Genomic DNA, 19,209 nt, shown 5'->3' with positions numbered 1-19,209 from the left:
CGTAATTTATATAATCTAGTGCATAAAAAAACTTTTGTAAATGGCAATGCTTCATTATTCTTTAAAACATTGATTTAATCCATTATGATTTAGCAATTCAAAAGTTTGGTTCAATTTACCTAAACATTTGATTTCAATAACTTATTCTCCAGCCCTTCTACCTCTACATCAATCCTTTGCCGGTTATAATATGAAGAAAGATGAAATCAAAATATTTAATAATTTGTATGAGTAGGTATTAACCAATCAGAACAGCCACCCCTCAATCATAATAGGCACAGTGTTACATCCACCCCAAAAGTGCCCACCAGCTGAGTGTCAACCATGATTATAAAGTAAAACAGTGGCACTCTAATTACGTTTGACTGTAATATACTCTTAAAGAAGCACAATCAGTCTACGCCTTTGAGGTAAAAGTGCTGCTTTAACAAAAACATGTGCAAGTTGCTCCTGCTGAAAGGTCTGAAACTATGGAGGAAAAATATGAAAGAGGAATATTTGGAAATTTTAGCATTGTGTGATTTTTTGACACAACTGTAAGAGTTTATTATGTAGAAAGGCTCTTATATATATATTTAAAATCAGAGCTTTAAAATACCTGAAACTATCAAACTACAACTCAGAACCCATGAATCTTGAAGATGATTGTATAAAAATGTAGCGTATAAGGGGTGACAATGTGATTGGGAAAGCCATATGGACTCCCCTTTGTCCAGTGTATGGACGGGTAAGTAGAAATATGGGGGCAAAAAAAAACACAAAAAAAACAAAAAACACCCAGTGTTCTTTTTTACTTTAATTGTTCTTTTTCACTTTAATTTCTATTCTGATTATTTTTGTGTGTGTGGTAATGAAAATGTTCAAAAATTAATTTTGGTGATGAATGCACAACTATATAATGGTACTGTGAACAATTGAATGTTTGCTTTGTATGACTGCATGGTATGTGTATATATCTCAATAAAATTGAATTTAAATAAATAAATACATACATACATAAAACCAGAGCTTTATAATCTAATTGGTGGATGTGATTAAGAAATGAGTATCATGATTTAGTAAATGTAGTTAGAATTTCTTTTCCTACTTTGGACCTACTTAACTTTGTGACAGTATCCTTTTAATAAACGTTTCTGCTAAATTAGTCTATCAGTTTGTTTCTTGCAAAAGGAGAACCCCTGACTATAGACTCAGTTAAATGGCTAGCTACTATACAGTGTCTAGTATACACTGTGCAGTCTTTGAGGGCTGGCACTATCTCTTATTCATTGATTGGATAAGAACACCAGCATTCATTTAGTGGACACAGACTGCATTCCAAGCATGGTAATAAGCATTTTACAGTCCATCGTTCAGAAGCCCTTATGACATGGTGTATTAGTCAGGGTTCTCAGAGAAACAGAACCAATAGGGCATATAGTTAAAATATATAGATAGAGATAGAGATATAGATGTGTAAATATTGTGAGATTTATTATAGGAATCGGCTCACACGACTTTGGGGACTGTCGAGTCTGAATTCGTAGGTCGAGTCTGAATTCCATAGGGCAGGCTCCAAGTTGGGAACTTTGATTAAGGTTTAGATGAATTCCTCAGGAGAAGCTGCTGGCTAGCTAAAGCAGAGATAGAAATTCTCCTTTTCTCACTGCTGAAATCATCAATTCTGCCTTTAAGGCCTTCAAAATTGCGGATGAGACTTCTTTTTTGCTGAAGGCAATCTCCTCTGCTGACTGCAGAAATAATCAGCCATAGATGCAATCAACTGACTAACAATTTAAATCCACAAAATAACCACCCAGTAAAAATCAGGCCAGTGCTTGCTTGACCAAACAACTGGGCCAAGTTGACACATGAACTTAACCGTCACTCATGAGTATCAAGCTCATTTTACAATTGAGGAATTTGAGGAATTTCCTAAGATAACAAAGCAATTAAGGGACAGTGTTGAGGTGGAACCCAGACACCCTGAGCCGAGTCTTTGTGCTTAATCACCACTCTGTTCTGTAGGTTTAGAGCATCTAACACTTTAAATTTGTACACAGAGTTGGTTCTTTACTGATACAGATGAATAAATAAATGAAGGAATAGAATTGCAATTCTAGAAGGATTTCCTTATTAAACTAAATTTATTGTCATTTTCCTTGAAAAAGGCATTCCTGCCATGTGTGGCCACTGAATTCTACTCCTCGTTTGTCAAAGAAGTGGCAGCTATGATTTTACTATTCTTTTTAAATATAGGAAGCTCAAATGAAACGTTGGATAATAGTGGGAATCTGTTGTCCAATATCTTCCTAAATTGCCATTTAGAGAACACAATACTAAAGGATGGCTTTTAAAACTGATGGAAATTGAAATGTTTATTTTGGGTTTAAAAAAGAATAGGCAAATCTAGAAAGAAATGAAAAGGCATAGATCAGCAAGATTTCCTTCTTCGAAGGAGAAAGGAAACAGAAACTCAACATTTATAAAACAATGAGGGAGATGAAAATGAAAGCAATTAGAACAAACTTGACTGAGGAAGACAGCTATTCAAACGAAAAGCAGAAAATAAACTAAATGATGAAGCAAAAACATAAATTAATAAAAAGGATAGATTTTGAGAGATTATGGCTTGGTTTCTGTTTCCTCAAACTTCCCTCTCTGGAGGGGATCATATCAGGAGTATGGTAAATCTCTAAAAAAAGAGGTTCCTTTGTATTTTCCCATGGTTGCTCCCCACTCATGCTCAATCCTCACCTGGCAGAATGACTTTGTTGATGGGAAATGTGAATTGTTATTGACATTCTGTGATGCTGAGAGTGATTAGAAGAGTACCTACATGGAAAATCAAGCACTGAAACTGTAATGTGCATTATTATCTCAACTTATCAGAGTCTTCATAACATCCATCACCACCTGGCACATTGTTTTAGTTTTTCTTTTTTTGTCATTATTTATTATGTCTCCCCACTCCGGCTAGAATGTAGCTCCAGGAAAGCAGAAACTTTGTTCACTGCTGTTCTATTAACTACATCTAGAACAATGCTGGTCATATAGTAGGCACTTATTAAATTAAATGACTGACTGAATGATAAAATTTGGTCCAAAGTATTGAATACCAAACACTGAAAAATCTACCTTTGATCCTCTTTTCACCACATAGCAATTTCTATCAAGTGAGATTGAGAAGATGACATTAACTATTTCCCCATATTTAGTCAGCAATCTCTTCTTATTCCCCAGTGTTTAAAACTGAAGGTCAGCAGGATGGGTGCAAGGAAACATAATGCGTTTTGGTTTGTTCATTTGTTTTTGCTGTACTATATTGAATGGAACCTGCTGACAGCTGGGGGAATGTTTTTCCAATAGCCCTACAAGAGATGACATCCTCATACGCCCAAGAATAGAAATGAATTATTTGAACACATCTGTAGAAACATCTAATTTAATTCTCTTCTATTATGATCTACCTGGGTGCACGATCAACTCCCAAGATTAGATAAAGAAAACAGTTGCATTCTATGAAGAAACAGGAAAGAATAGTATAAATCAGGCCTATCTGCTAAGGCCAAAGTTCCCTTCATTTCAACAACTTTCACTGTGTTTGACATGAGGCCAGCTGCTAGGGTCAAACCAAACACAACTCTCATTAAAGGAGGAAATCATCAAGGGATCACTATTTGTAGAGTCTTGTACTGGTTACTATGTCAATGTGTCCCTTCTTCAAGCAGTTCAAATCCTTTGGGGGAGAAAAAGACTTAGCCACATAACATAATTAGAGAATAAAATAAGACAGCATGACATGAAGTGTTCAACTGAACATTCTATATGCCTCCAATAAATACTCACAATGGTGCTGTATTTCATATCCAGTCCATGGCGCCACAGGTTTCCCTGGCCTATCCAGATGTCACTGACTGTGCTCTGCTAACAGATTACTCTTCCTAAATATGTCTTTTGGGTTGCCTAAATGACCCCTCCATATAATTCTGGACCATAAGATTCTAATTATGATATATATATATATACACACACACACATATATATTTACCACCACCCACACTCACCCACACTGCAGAATGCCTTAGAGTGTAGCAACCTCAAGGACTTACTTTTATGTGGCTTCTGTGCTGAAAGGAAGCTGCCATCTTTCAGTGTGGGTGTCTTTTTTTCCCCCTCATGACATAGACAAATGTTGATGTTTACTACAAGTTGGTACATTAGTTGCTAATTAAGTTCCTAGCTGCTTCAGCCAAAACTTGCTGTATTGAATCCAAGAAAAGAATGGCAGCTATATAAAAAATAAGTTGTTGGGGATTTTTTGGTTTCATTAAAGGAGAGTTATATATTACAGAATACTGGGGATTTACACGCTGGGAGACACGGAACCTTCCATCTTGGCTACCTCCTAAGCTGAGTTAGTGGTTCAAGTCCCTCTGCATCTGTCACCTGGCCGTGCTGCAATCAAAACTGTAATCTAAGCAAGAAATATTAAAGTCAACTTAATCCTTACTCTTTCTCATGCCGACCCCTAAGTTTCCTTAGGAACAAATTAGCTTTTGGGGATCCACAGGAGATCAGGATTATTCTAGGAAGGGTACAGAAGTCACTTCATCTGGGACTCAGGGGTGACCCATCACCAGAAAGAGGTTGTCTTCTTAGCTCCATCTCTCCACCTGTCGACCTTGGGCCGGGCCAGAACCTGCCTGCCTCCACCATTCAAGGATAACTCCTTCCTTGCTCGCATCAGAGTCTGCCGTAGAGTTTCTGTTCCGGTGTCTGGTGTTAAGTTCGGAATCACATGCTTTCAACCCCCTCCACGCTCGGGTTAACAAAGGATTTTACATGACGGCTGCGGAAAGGAGAAGTGTGATTTTTGAGACAGAACACCCTGGGGAGGAGCACTGCTAGAGCGTTGTTGTCTTGCTCGATAGGAAAAAGAATTCGCTTAATTTTCTCTTTCCTATGGTGCTCTCGACCAAAGGCCTCTCCTTGCCAGAACCAACCAAAGAGGGGCTCCTCCCTCGTGAAACAAACACTCCCCGCCTGGGCTGTTTACGTTTGGAAAGTCCCGGGGAAGGAAGAGAATCGAAACAGAAACCAAAGTCAGGCAAACTATAAGAACCGCCTGGCGGAAGTCTGGACTCCAAGCAGGAGCGTCACCCGAGTTCCAGCGAACCGCGGAGTCGGAGGAGCAGCGCCGGCCCGCCAGCTCGCAGCCGCCGGCAGCCGCGTCCCCCACGCCCCGCGCGCCCTGCGCTCCTGCCCCGCGCGCCTGCCTGGGGACCCTGCGGGCAACTTTGTAGTTGTGGACCACATCCCTGCCGATCCTGCTGCTCTAAAGCAGAACAGCGCCCCCCACATCTCACCTGTTGAATACAGAACAACCACCTGACCATCTCCTTGGGAGAATCCTCTCCCTTCTCTGAGAGCTAAAGATGAGCGGGCATTCCACGGACAAGAGCTTCCGCTATCTCATCTCCTGTTTCAGAGCCAGAGTGAAAATGTGCATTCAGGTGGAGCCCGTGCTGGACTACCTGACTTTTCTGCCCGCAGACGTGAAGGAGCAGGTTCAGAGAGAGGCCGCCACCAGCGGGAACATACACGCAGTTGAACTGCTTTTGAGCACCTTGGAGAAGGGGGACTGGCCCCTTGGCTGGGCTAGGGAATTTGTGGAGGCCCTCCAGCGGGCAGGCAACCCTTTAGCGGCTCGCTACATGAACCCCGAGCTCACAGACTTGCCCTCTCCAGCATTTGAGAACACTCATGATGAGTGTCTCCAGTTGATCAACCTCCTTCAGCCCACTCTGGTGGACAAGCTTTTGGTTAGAGATGTCTTGGACAAATGCATGGAAGAGGAACTTTTGACAACTGAAGACAGAAACCGGGTAGGTGTCCGTTCTGTCGAAGCTTCACTTTTAGGCAGATTTTACAATAAGGGGTTGCTTGTGCATTTACCGCATTCCAAATGTTCTTTGACTTCTTTGGGGAAATCTGATTTCCTCCTTTCTTGAGAAGAGAGTATGTAGGCACTTAAAAACATAATTTTGAAAATTGAAACACAGAAGCATTATTCCAATCCTTCCACTGAAATAAGCTGAAGAGGAGTTAACTTTAGAATAATAATACATACTAATAGATTACATTTATAGAACATTTATTTTGTGCAAGGGGTATTATTCATTTGCAAACTGTATTATCACGGTTCATCTTTTCAATAACTCATTGAGGTTCTTAATGTTATTAACTCCATTTTAAAGATGAGAAGACTGAGGAAGTGGATAATCTGCCAGAAGTCACCCAGGAAGACAGTGGTAGAGCTGGGAATTTATATCTTGAGAGTGTGGACTTTTTTGTCTTATTCAATGTCATCCCATAGAACAGGGGTCAGCACACTATGGTCCACAAACTAAATCCAACCTGTCTATTTATATAGGTCCACACACTGAGTGGATTTTAGATTTTTAAATGCTTGAAAAAAATAAAAAGAAGAGTATTTTGTGAGCATGAAAATTATTTTAAGTTTAAAATTCAGTGTCCATAAAGAAAGCATTATTGGAACACGCCATGCTCATTTCATTTATGTACTACTCTCTGTGGCTGCTTTTGCGCTCCAGGGGCAAGTTGGTCAGAGACTGCAAAGCCTGAAAAGCCTCTATAGAATACTTGCTGATCTAACTTTTTAGAGAAAAAGTTTTCCAACCCCTGCCCTGTATTAACCAGTATAACAGTATGCCCTTTGGTCTTGGTCCAAATGGGGAAATTACATATAACACACACATCTTTTTAATTCCCAAGTTTCAACATTTCTCTGGGAATCAAAATTTGGAGATAATCCATTGGAAAAATATGTTGCTACTTGCAGTTTCTCATATTGGTGATGGAATAGTGGATTTTTAGGTGGCATTTTGACAGGGTGAGTTTTGCAGTTGATTTACACTTAAGGTAATGTTTCTTTGTTTATTTATTTATTTTTTTGATGAGTGAAGCTGTACTGAGAAGTATATAAATGCTGACCAATTTGAATCTGACTGACTTAGAGTGGTAAGTCAAAAGTCTTGTTTTGAAAGACATGTAGGCAAACAAAGGCATGACTAAAAAGTTTATACCTTGTTTTGTCTATACGGTGTTTATGAATTAGACGTTTTTTCTCTCTCTCTCACTCTTTGATTCATAAATTGTATCACCATTACAAAGTGCCAGGTATTGGATTGATTGGCTGCAGACTGTGATGTGACTTGGTCTTTAGTATCCGAAGTTAATGGCGCTTTGTTGTCTTGATAGCGATGAGGGCCTGCCCAAAGCCTAAAGTCTGCGTCCAATGTTGATGGCCAGTTTTCCCAACAAGTAAATTACTTTACACTGCTGTCTGTAACGTTTATGTAGTTTTTGTGTATTGAGAACCAGCTAGAACGCATTATAGTAGTCCAGCTGGATATGACAAATGTGTACATCACTGTGGCAGAATCTTAATTTGGAAGAAAGTAAGCAGCCTTCAAGCCAGCTGGAGATGGAAGATGGCATTTCCAGCCACAGTAGCTGTTAGGAAGTCCAGAAGCAACAGAGTCCAGTAACACCACAAAGCTGTTTATATTTGGTGGGTATGATGTCCCGAATGCCAGTGAAACAGCATTTCCTTTATTTACTCTAAATACTTCTGCCTATCAGCATCACTTTTGTCTTGCCTGATTGAATTTCCGCCAGCTAGATTTTATCCAAGCTCTTGATTTTGGCAAGCTTGGAAGCAGCTAGCAGTAATGCAAGGGATTTGACACAAAGGAGATACAGAATGAGGGGACTTTTGTGTACTGGTAGCAGTTAAGGCCAAAGCAACCCAAACTCTCCCTGACATTCTCATTTCAAAGGTGGTCCTGAGATGGAGGAACTACGTAGTTGTGACTCTCTAAGGAGGAATGGTGTCTCTGTGAGATTCTGGATTAATTTTGATATGCATCACTTCACATGTATTTTCAGTTCCAATAATAGATTATGGCTGACAAGGGGAAGAAAGAGCTACATTTGGAAGAATTTATATTGATGTGAGGGTCATTTATGAGTGTTTATCTTATAACAGCAAAGTGTAGTAGGAGAAGCATAGAATTTGGACTGGAGAAAACTGGATTTGAAGTCTGGCTCTACTTCTTACTATATGTGTTACTTTGTTATTTATACTCCTTTATCCTAAGGGCATAGTATTAATATTAATTTTTCTTCTCACTCACAGTATTTTAGTAAACATTGAATGAAAATCAGTGTTTAGGAAAGAACTTTCCAAATAATAAAGGGCTATTTTGACATATTGATGATGATGTTGATGACTTTTATTATCATTCATTTTGTTACATTTCCTTGTAAAATTAAAATTTCATAGATTTAGCTAAATCTCTCATGTTGAAATTGAGATCTGCTGTTTCAAGTCTCTGAATTAGATTGTGATTTGAAGGAGAAACTATGTCTTTCATACTGGAGTTCCCAGCACTTAGCCCAGGACTAAGCACAGGGTCAGTACTTAAGTATTAATTTGCTGATGATTAGTTAGATTATCCATTTCCAAAAAGTTACCTGGAGTAAGAGTTGAAAATGCTTGGTGTGGAGAAGTAGGGACTGAGTGGCCTTGGTAGGCACTCAGGAATGGATGGTGGACGTAAGATCTCCAAATTAGCTTTTTTGACAACTTAAAGTAGCATTTAACTAGATAATTAGGACCTTTATTTTAATTATTTTCCTGTTTTCCAGTAGATGTTTTCTACTTAGGTCTGTTATTTTAGTTTAGGATTTGCCCCTGCTCCCCACCCTCCATACAGTAGGGCTTCTGAAAATGTTCTTAGAGTTGGTGTTATGTCTAATGAGTACTCAAAGAAACTCATTGAATTTCTTAATTTGTTCACTTATTGAATCTGGATTTATTGAGTGACACTTTGTGCCAACTGCTTGTGCTTTCATAGAGCTTATGTTCTAGTGTTAGTTGGTGTGCATTCTTCTAACAAATAACTGAAGGATGTCTATGATATAGGAGACACTATTCTAAGCACTGGAGACTCAACAATAAATACAAAGTCATTTTATAGATCATTAGAATAGAATGATCCCAAACAGTAAGGGAGTGCTCCTTGAACTGCTTCCATTTTAGGATGCCTCATGACATCTAGGCACATCCAAATGATTTAAATCCTCATCCATTGACTTAGACAACCATGAACTCTGAAAAAGAAGTGACCATACAATATTTCTTCAGTGTTTTAAGATCTATCTGAACAGCTGAAGAGAGGTGCATGTTTTAACGCTGGCCAATTAAAAGCATTAAACACCTGCAGTCCTAGAAGACCCTGTACACGTTTCATTAAATAGAAGAACCAGAGAAAGAATAACTAGTCTAGCTAAAAACTGAGTCCAGCTCTCCCTACACGAAGTTGAGTACCTGAATCAGTATTAATAAGAAATTATCTGTTAATATGACAAACGAGTAGTCCTTCAGAAAGACACTAGCTTTCTGTGGGGAACTAGTTCTTACAAATGTTAAAAAAAATCTTTAAAAATATGTTTGTTTTTAACATATGAATTTTGATTTCTGATTGACTCTTATATGGGAGTCCAGCTCTGTTGGAGTCCAAATCCCCATTATATTTAAATATCTCTCTACGATTATTATGAGGGGGAGGAAGTACCTTTCCAGACTGTTCAATTGTGTTGGCAATCCATTGCTTTATGGAAATATCATTAATTTCTCCATTGGTTTATGTTGGAAAGAAAAAGCACAGATCAAAGAATTGAGAATATGAAAGCATTAAATTGTATTGCCCACACATTCATGCTTATTTTGTATTCCACAAATTAGTTTACAATGTATCCATAGAAATTTTTAGCTTCATATTCGAGTAAGCTTCCAGTGGAAGAGAAAGATGGAGTGAGAATCATTACACATCCCTAGATGTCATTATGCCATTGCAGTCCCAAGTCTAAATGTTCACCTCCCAGGAATTTCAATGATCAACTTTATATATTGGGATCTAATGTATTTACAATGCTTTAGAAGAACAGGTTAGGTAAAAATATTATACGGTAACTGCAATGGGAATTGATATATCTTTCAGCACCCAAACTGAGAAGATTTTTTAAAAATTCAGAGTCTTGATAGAGTTGCTAAATTTGCACAAATGTTACATGTAATTTCATATTCAAATAATAGTTGCAGGACATCATGGCATCATAAACTTCAAATCAAAATGTCTTGATTCAATAAGGACAAAGCAAGCTTGGCAAATGTGATTCCATGGTAAAAATGGACTTAAAAGATTAATAGTTGAATAAAATTTTGTGCATATATTTTAATAAAAGTACTCATTATAATACCTCACTCATTTTCTTCAGAGAAATTCTCTCTGATTAGCTTCTGTCAGATGGATTTATAACTGATTAAAGGACAGGGTAATAAAAAAATGGGAATGGCTGAGTTAAAAGAAGGTGCTGAAATTAGCAATTATTTCTTAAATTAGCAGATAATAATAAAGATGTTGCAAACACCAGAGAAGACAAAGAATTTCCAATAGAAGATTAATGAAGTTAGAGAAATAGGAAATGAGCAAGAATCCACTTAACAAAATTCTGTATGGAGTTGGACTGAAATCACTTCAAATTTATTAAGTTCCAATTGGCATTTTAACAACTGCTTGCCAGAAAATGAACTTGAATTTGAAGACAATTATTAGCTGTAATTTTAGCTGACAAGGGCAATATTTGGGCTCTGAAGCCAATTGCCTGGGATTGAGTTCTACCCTTGCCACTTACTATCTTTGTGGCCTTAAGGAGATAACTGAACCTCTCTGTTCCTCAGATTTCTGATCTGTAAAATGGGTTAATATTGGTACCTACTTCAGGGTTGCTGGGAGGGTGAAGTGAATTAATATGTGAAAACCTTCAGGACAGCATTACTGACTATTAACTAATAAGATTAAACTATCCTTTGGGTAGCAATCATTCTGTACATTCTTCGGTACAACGTAGTGTCCACTGGTGAAATGTATGTAAAGGGAAGTACTTTTCCTTGTCATCCATAATAATACTGAAGTTGTACAGACATGGCTCCAACAAGGCAAACAAATTCCTGACATTAAAAGTTATGGGGCATAGTTAAAGAAATAGAAAATATGTACATTTTTTAGGGAAAATCTAACCTAGACTAAATCATTCAAATTATCCATGTAGGAGATAGGCAAATAGTTGAGAAGAATGTTTAAGAATATCTAAGTTAGTGTTTGCCATCCAAGATGCTCATCAGAGTCACATGTGATGCTTTAAAAAAAAAAAAATTTGTGGGTCTCCAAAACCAACCAAATAATCAGAATCTTTGGGGAGGGTTCTCAGACATCAGTATTTTTTAAAGCTCCCTAGGTGATTCTAACATGAAGCTAGGATGGAGAAACTAAAATTTATCTTCAGTTCCCTCATTTTAAACATGTAGACACTGAGGCCCAGAAAGATGAATTTGCTTACCTAATGGCATAGCAAGATGAGGATGTCCTGCCTAATTTCTGTCTGGTCTAACCTTGGTCTAATTAGTCTTTTCTCCAAATGCTTGTTGCTGTATTAGGAATTAGGGAGATATGCTATGATAATAATTATACAGATGATACAAATTAAAAATGAAATATTAGATTAATCTAAAAGGAAAATTAAATGGGACTAACGATTGCATGTTAAAAAAGGAAATCTGCTCGATACTTTAAAAAGGAATAAATATGAAAATAAATTTTCTCCATAATACTAAAAATACAAATTTAAAAATTTATTATGGCAATAGTAAATATTGCTACTATTGAATAAGCAAGAAAATAAATCTTTGGTAGTAGTAATTTATTTCATAATGATAATATTAAAGAAAAAAAGGTATCTGATGTATCAGATCAGAAATGTTCTGTTTGCCCTATAGACTCTATGCATTGAAAGAAAATAGCAAGCCCTAGATATACTGAAAGAAATTGGCTCAAATGGACATAACATGTCTACAGATTAAAGCACTTTCTTTCACACCATTATTCAGAATGGCTGAGGTAAATCTTTCCAAGTGTTAAATTAGAATATCCCAGTAGGATTAAAAAAAAAAATGGGTCTTTGTCCAGTGATTTTTTTCCCTCCAGATACAGATTGCTATAACAATGCTATTTTCTTCAGTGTTTTAAGATAAGCCTTTATTTATACTTATGCTTAATTGCTCAATTTTTCTGAAGGATAGTTCCAGTTTGGATTTATACAGAAGATGTTTGATCTTCTTTCATTCTACCTTTCTCTTAAAACAGATTACTGCTGCAGAAAATAATGGAAACGAATCAGGTGTAAGAGAGCTACTGAAAAGGATTGTACAGAAAGAAAACTGGTTTTCTACATTTCTGACTGTTCTGCGTGAAACGGGAAACGATGAACTTGCCCAAGAGTTAATAGGCACCAGTAGCTCTGAAAGCAATGCAGGTATTTCTGATTTTACCAAGGAAGATTTTTGCACATTTTGCCTAGTGATTGAAATTTTAACAAAGCTGGTAGACACAGTGCTAAACACCCAGATGTTTAGAATCAGAATTTATAACTGGAAGGGATTTGAGAGACCATCTACTTCCACCTCTTAACAAGTGATCAAACTGATGGCTGGAAAAAGTTTAACTTACCAAAGACCACAAAACTCAGCAAGCTGGCCCAGAATTTTGGTTGTCAACTCCTAGTCCTATGCTCTTTCCATTATCCATCTTCTTTTCATGCAAGATGATTGCCTGAAATTTTTAAGATATTTTTAACAATGAGTAGACACAGTAAATTGGGAGATACTATTTTAATGGTTGTTATAACTGTTGCATATTCTTCTGTACATTTATATGAATGTTTAAGGAATTTATTAAATATTTGATAAAAGGTTTGCAACTGCCAACATATCTCAAAGAGTAGTTACTCTGTGTTTTAATAATTATTCAATAATAGTAGTAATAGTAACATTTTAAAAGGCCTTTCACATATATTATTTGTAAATATCATTTGGAACTGCCATTTTATTTTATTTTCATAGTATGAGTGATGTTTTAAAAAATTTATCTAAGACAAATTAAGTGTTAATTGAAAAATAATTTAAAGGAATTATCATTGCAAGCTTACTTCACTTCTTCCATTCATTCAGTCGGTCATTAAACTCACAATCATTGAGTGCCTACAATGTGCCACACTTCTGGGTGCTGGAGACCAAGTCCCTCCCTTAGACCACACTGTCTAATGGAATGAGATTAGTCAGTAAACGATTTTCAAAATTACTTATGTAACACAGGAACAGTCACACAATTGCCACGAAAGAAAATAAATCTGAGGAGTGAGCTAGAGTCAGTAAATGTTTTTTGTGTCATGCAGTTTATGAAATGGCATTATTTACCCAGTAGTTTGAAATACATACATGCATACATACAACATACATACACAGAGAGAGAGAGAGAGAGGCAAACAGATGTTTTTACTATGAGGCATTATAAAGCTCTAAAACATAAAATGGCATTGTGTAAATGAACCACAGTGAGCGAAGTGTAATCAAGATGGTGGGGAAAGTCCTTTTCTTTCTCTCCAAGACAGTTGCTGTGTGGTGTCTTATGTTGTAGATCACCATAAAGTGAAAAATTCACGAGGTCTTGCACCTCTCCCTCCTCTCTCTAACTATTCAGGGTTTGGGGAGTTTACTCAGTCAAAAGTGGTCAGTCCAGCTTTCAAATATTGAGCGATAATTCCATGATCCAACTAGCAGCAGGTTCCATGGTTTCTACTCCACTGCTTTGGTTTCTGTCACAAAGTAGAGCTATATGAAAAGTCCTTTTCTTTTGGAGGCATCTTTATTTTGGTTTAGTTTTCTGGAGAGGTCTCAGTGGTCTCACTTGATTGAAACATCAAGATTACGTTTGTTTGTGCTTCTGCCTCTTTGCCCAATCATCATTTCTACAGCATGACTAATGCCAGTTTGCTGAATCAGAGGGTGTTTCTGCTGTAGCTACATACCATGATGGGGTCAAATCTCTCCTACACACCTCAAGGTTGAACCTTGGCCCAGTCCAGACCATTCCTTTCCTCATCATGAGTTCCCTTTCAAGATCTTATGAGACCATTTCCATCCAGGAAAATATTCTAGGACTTGTACTTCAAAGGGAAAGGCTACAGTCTACATATTTTTCTTCCCTGAAATTTTGGTCTCTGTATATCAAAGGGTGTTGGAAAGGGCAGCCTTTCAGATCACAGAATACCTAGTTATGCCTACCCCTCAAATCAGAAGGCACCTACCCATTTTATAGTTTTGTAAAGTGGTGTAATTATTTGGGGAAAAGTCTAGAAAATCTGCTCAACGTGTCATCTTGATCCTCCCAACATAGACAAAGAGTTTGGCAATATTTCTTGCTAAGATGTTTCTAAGTTCCACTTTACTAGGTACCTCGTTGGAAGTTTAATATAATCTTTCAAATTATAAGTCTTAGAAAAATGACAATCTAGGTACAATATATATAGTAAATCTTAGGTGATACCTGCATCGTAACACCTCATATCACCTACTTCTCATATTTGCTTGCCTTCCTCTTTACTTATTATATGCCATAACTTTGCATTCTGACTAGGTCTTTCTGTGTCTGCTTTAGAATGACTTTGGGACTAGTTTATCTAAATTCTTCCCAACCCACTTACATAAACTTGCTGTCCAAGATCAGACACTTTTTAAAAGTAGGAAAGAAAAAAGTGAAAAGAAAAAATGGCACCAGTTGTCCATCACCTTTTACTGCCTCCCTGTTCCCATGCAGGATCCTCTCACAGTTGGTGCTTCTCCCTCTTTCAATGGACTTGGGCGATGATGGAGGTTGACTCGGAGATGTGGGCCCCTGCAAGGCTGATGAGCAGAGTAGAGATGGGTCTCTAGGCTTCCCCTGAAGGTTGAATGGCACGTGCTGTCTGGAGCTCAGCATTATTAAAACCTCTCACCACGCCTCCCTGCATGTAGGCTTGCCCCCAGCTGACTGAATCCAAATAAGTGGGGCTTTCCATTCTTCAGAGGAGTCAGGGATTTAAGTATTCCTCGCTGAACTGTGTTTCTTACCTAAGAGAATCTAAACATTTTTCTCTTAGGCCTGATGACCAGAACGAAGCTAGCTGTGATCGCTGTAGTAGTTAGGAGCCCAGTTTCTGGAAAGAAATGCTCATCAAATCCTGACTCATTCACTTCCCTGGATGCATGACCTTTGGCCAGGTACTAGCCCTATCTGTGCCTCAGTTTACTTACCTGTGAAATGGGAGTAATAATATTACTTATCTTCTAGGGTCATTTTGAGAATTAAAGGAATCAATATGCGTAAAGTGCTCATATGGTAAGCACAAAGTGAGTTGGCTATTAAAATTATAAATTTAATTTGTAGTTCCAAACATTGTAGGGCTGGTTTCTTGTCTAAGGTCACACCAGTTTTCTTTAGGAAATTCTCCCTGCTCAGGTGGGCACACTTCCCCCTGTTCTTTAAGTTGTGCTAATCCCAAATGATACTTTAAGAAACTTTTCTCATGGCATTGATTTCTGTGACAGATAGTGGCTTTGGAAGTTAGAAACTATCTTTGTTTTCCTTTGTATCCCAAAAAGGCCCTTAATAAGACTTCAGTATATGTTGATTGAGGAAGAAAGGCCAGAGGGAGGAATGGAGGGAAGGAAGGAGGGATGATACAACTATTTCATTGAATTGAAAAAACTCTCCATAAATTCAAAACGTATGAATTTAGGCTGACATTAAAGCAGATGCACATCTCATGTGGAACACACAGCGAGGGAACAAAATGGCAAGAGCATAAGCTAAAGAAAAACTACCAAATTTGCATTTTCATTAATTCAGCCTTAAATGTAAACTTTGAGTCACTGAATAGGTGGCTTGCTCCTTAAAGGCAATGGTCAGACAGGAAATCATCTTATTTTCTTGTAATTAGCACAATACTAAATTGTCCTTTTAGATTCAATTCAGTTATTATAAAGAACTATTTGCAGTGTCCATATTAAAAATAAAATGGCTGTGTCATGGTAAAAAAATGTATTGAGCCTTTCAAAATTTCAAAGTATTTAAGTCCAGTCAGGTAAATCTCTATTAGGGATCCCTATTTTGGTTTCAAGATAACACAATAGGAGCTATTTATAGTATAGAAAACTTGGTTTGCAATACCATTCATTGCATTCTATTCAGAATTTCAAAATATTTAAGTACATTTAGGTATAAACCTCTATTAAAAGCCTCCATTTTGTTTTCAGAATAACAATAACAGTAATGTATATGGTAAAAAAAAAAAGCTTGCATTGCACTACCATTTACATTCTAATACTTTCTTATTCACAGAACTTGAGAATTTATCACAAAAAGAAGGTCCTGAAGTTAAAGAGCCACTTCTTTTTGCCACAGATGAGCCAAGTTCAGAAAAAGAGGGCTGGGACACTGAGAATAATTCACCAGAATCATCTTTTGCAGATTCTTCTGTGGTATCAGGTACTTGAAACATGTATAATTATGAACATTTTGCATACACTATTTCCAGAAAAATCAGCTGGTGTGTTGACCTAACAGTCAGGATTTGTTAAACAGAGGGAGAAAATCTGGCCTTTTGGGTTTTGTTGGCATTTCTGTTAAAATAATATTTAGAGGAGATTAAATTAAAATAATTCCTCTTGCAGTTAAAAAGTTGGTTTTTTTTTAAATAATACAGTATGAATACATTGTAAATATGAACACACATGGTCCTACTTTTACTTTATGAGTTATCCATGGTCCTTGTAATGTAATAATATCATAAGCATGTCCTATATTTCATGGTTTTCAAAGTATTTTCAAACATATTAACCAGTTTGCTTTATTCAAAGCCCTGAGAATTAAATAGGGCTTTTACCTTTTTCACTGTTTTGCAGACTGGGATACCTCAGAGAGGCTCAGCTGGAATGTAGAGACTAAGACTCAGGCTGTGAAAAGGAAAATGACCAAATGCTAAACTAGGTTTGACTTGAGTTGCAGTAACTAATCAGTGTGAGAAATAGATAGCACCATGTCCACCTTTAAGACATTGAGTCAGACCTGGAAGAATCAAACTAATTTAATTGTTTTCTCCTCTCTAATTTGCTTGTGATTTTATAGGCAAACCCTCCCTCCACCCCACCCCTCAAAAAAAAGCTGCGTTCTATTTTTACAGGAAGTAGTTCCTTAAAGTCGGTGGTGTGCTGTAACTGCTTGTGCACTGGGCGAAAGAAAAAAACCCTTATTTTTAGTGTTGGCCGATCTCTACTGTAAATGCTCCCACCAAGGCTGATTTCAAGCTTCCACTGTGACATCAATGAACATGCAGTGGGGAAGAGATGCACAGTAGCACACTGATATGTAACCATACAGATACAATAGGCACAAATACCTTCAAGAGCCTAGATAATAGTAAAATCTAAAAAAAATGATAAGGAAATGATAAGTTTAAGTATTTATTAGCTTTGTTTTTAAAATAATTTAATTGTATGTTAATACAGTTTGATTCTTGCCAATGGCAGCTTAACAACCAGCTCACAAATTCCTGAAAATTTAGCAATTGACTCCAAAGTCTTACTGCAAAGTCACTGCAACCAGCGTCTTACAGTTTTCTACTTACAAGAATAATGTACCGGCAGAAAATTTGGAAAACATGAAACACAAAAAGAAAAAAGTCACTCATATTCCTAGTGTGTGTGTGTAAAATATATATGTATATTATATACTATATATGTATATATTGAATTTGTATATATATACTATATATGTGTGCATATATATATATATCTTACTAACATTTGAGTATCTGCCCTTTAGTCTCTCTCTCTCTCTCTCACTCTCTCTCTCTCTATATATATATACACTTGGATGTGTATATATAATGACATTTCTTCTGTGTTTATTAGATGTTCTTCTACAACATGGTTTGTAATGATTTGAATAATAATCCCACTGTTTGTATATATTATAATTAATTAACCATTGTTATAATGTTGAACTTTTAGGATGTTTCCAAATTTCCACTATCGTGAATAATGCTGATAATTCTCTTTATACATATGTCTCTTTGTTTCTTAACAGCATATTCACATAAGTGGAATTGCTGGGTCAAATGATTTATGTAATTTTAACATATTTGATACTTAATGTCAAATTTCACTCCAAAAACTTGTACCAGTTTACATGCTCTCCCAAAACACAGGACTGTGCTTATTTCCTTGAATTTTCCACAAGAGTGGGCAATAGCATCCTTTTTAATTTTGACCAATTTGATTGTTATTAAAAATGGTATTTCATTATTTGAATTTGAATTTTCTGATTTCTAATAAGAAATGTTTCATTAGACATAATGAAAGACATAATGAGGGGCTGAACAAGTTCATTCTCTTTTGTTGTTGCTGCTTACCTATACATTTTTTTATTGGAATACTTATTTTCTTATTGCTGATTGATATGAATTACCTAAATACATAGGATGTCAATCCTTTGTCCTAAATGGCATCAATTTTTTTTTATGGTTTGCTTACTTTTAAGCTTTGTTTATAGAGTTTGTTTTTTTAATGCGGAAGCTTCTGAAGCTTTGATGTGTATGTGGATCATGTAGAAGAGAAGGTCTTGTTGAAGTGCAGATTCTCACTCAGTAGGTCCTAGATGGGGCCTCAGATTCAGCATTTCTCATAAGCCCCAGATGCTGCTGGTCCTGGACCACATTTTGAGCAGAAGTTTCTAATGTATAGAATAGCAAAGTTTTTAAGCCTTGAATTCTAAACAAATTCTAAATATTTTTCTTTTCATTGGAGCAGTTGTGCTTTCCTTCAGAAGTCATGATTCTATAGGAAGACCAACATCTAGCACCTTGATGTGCTGTGTTTACATTTTATTAAACTCTCCGGTAGTTTACCTGACATCTCTTTGGGTGACTAGAAACAATTGATGATGAGTCTGAGGCTGGAGGTTGTCTGCTCCTGCCTCTCAAATGAGGGTCTCTCAACAAAGGTTGCCAGACTTATGTATCACGTCAGCCTGTAGTTTATCTACTGTGGACTCTGAGTCTCAAAGTGGGCAAAATTAATGCAACACCTTTTTTTCTTTATTTACTTTTTAATATTAAGCTAAAAGATGCATCTTGTGAAAAAATCTGGATGTTAATGGCCTTAGGGGACAGAAAGTTTTTTTCCTCCTAAATTCCTCCCTCCATCCT

General features: G+C 36.9%; 1 protein-coding gene across 3 annotated transcripts in view; it reads left to right on the top strand.

Annotated features, from left to right (window-relative positions):
- The first annotated feature begins 5,055 nt into the window (after nucleotides 1-5,055).
- IFIH1 (interferon induced with helicase C domain 1) overlaps nucleotides 5,056-19,209 on the top strand; it is a 48,963-nt gene continuing 34,809 nt past the window's right edge. The window contains exons 1-3 of one of the 3 annotated variants that reach the window (XM_037849532.1): nucleotides 5,056-5,867; nucleotides 12,273-12,441; nucleotides 16,344-16,490. In XM_037849532.1, coding sequence (XP_037705460.1) covers nucleotides 5,418-5,867; nucleotides 12,273-12,441; nucleotides 16,344-16,490 — 766 coding nt within the window. In that variant the 5' untranslated portion in view covers nucleotides 5,056-5,417. Of the gene's footprint in view, nucleotides 5,868-12,272; nucleotides 12,442-15,128; nucleotides 15,224-16,343; nucleotides 16,491-19,209 lie in introns of those variants that run through there. The other 2 variants (XM_037849533.1, XM_037849534.1) reach the window with 2 other exon arrangements.

The sequence above is a fragment of the Choloepus didactylus genome, chromosome 9, assembly GCF_015220235.1.
Source record: "Choloepus didactylus isolate mChoDid1 chromosome 9, mChoDid1.pri, whole genome shotgun sequence".
In the NCBI taxonomy this organism is placed as follows: domain Eukaryota; kingdom Metazoa; phylum Chordata; class Mammalia; order Pilosa; family Megalonychidae; genus Choloepus; species Choloepus didactylus.
This window is presented reverse-complemented; position numbering and strand designations above follow the sequence as displayed.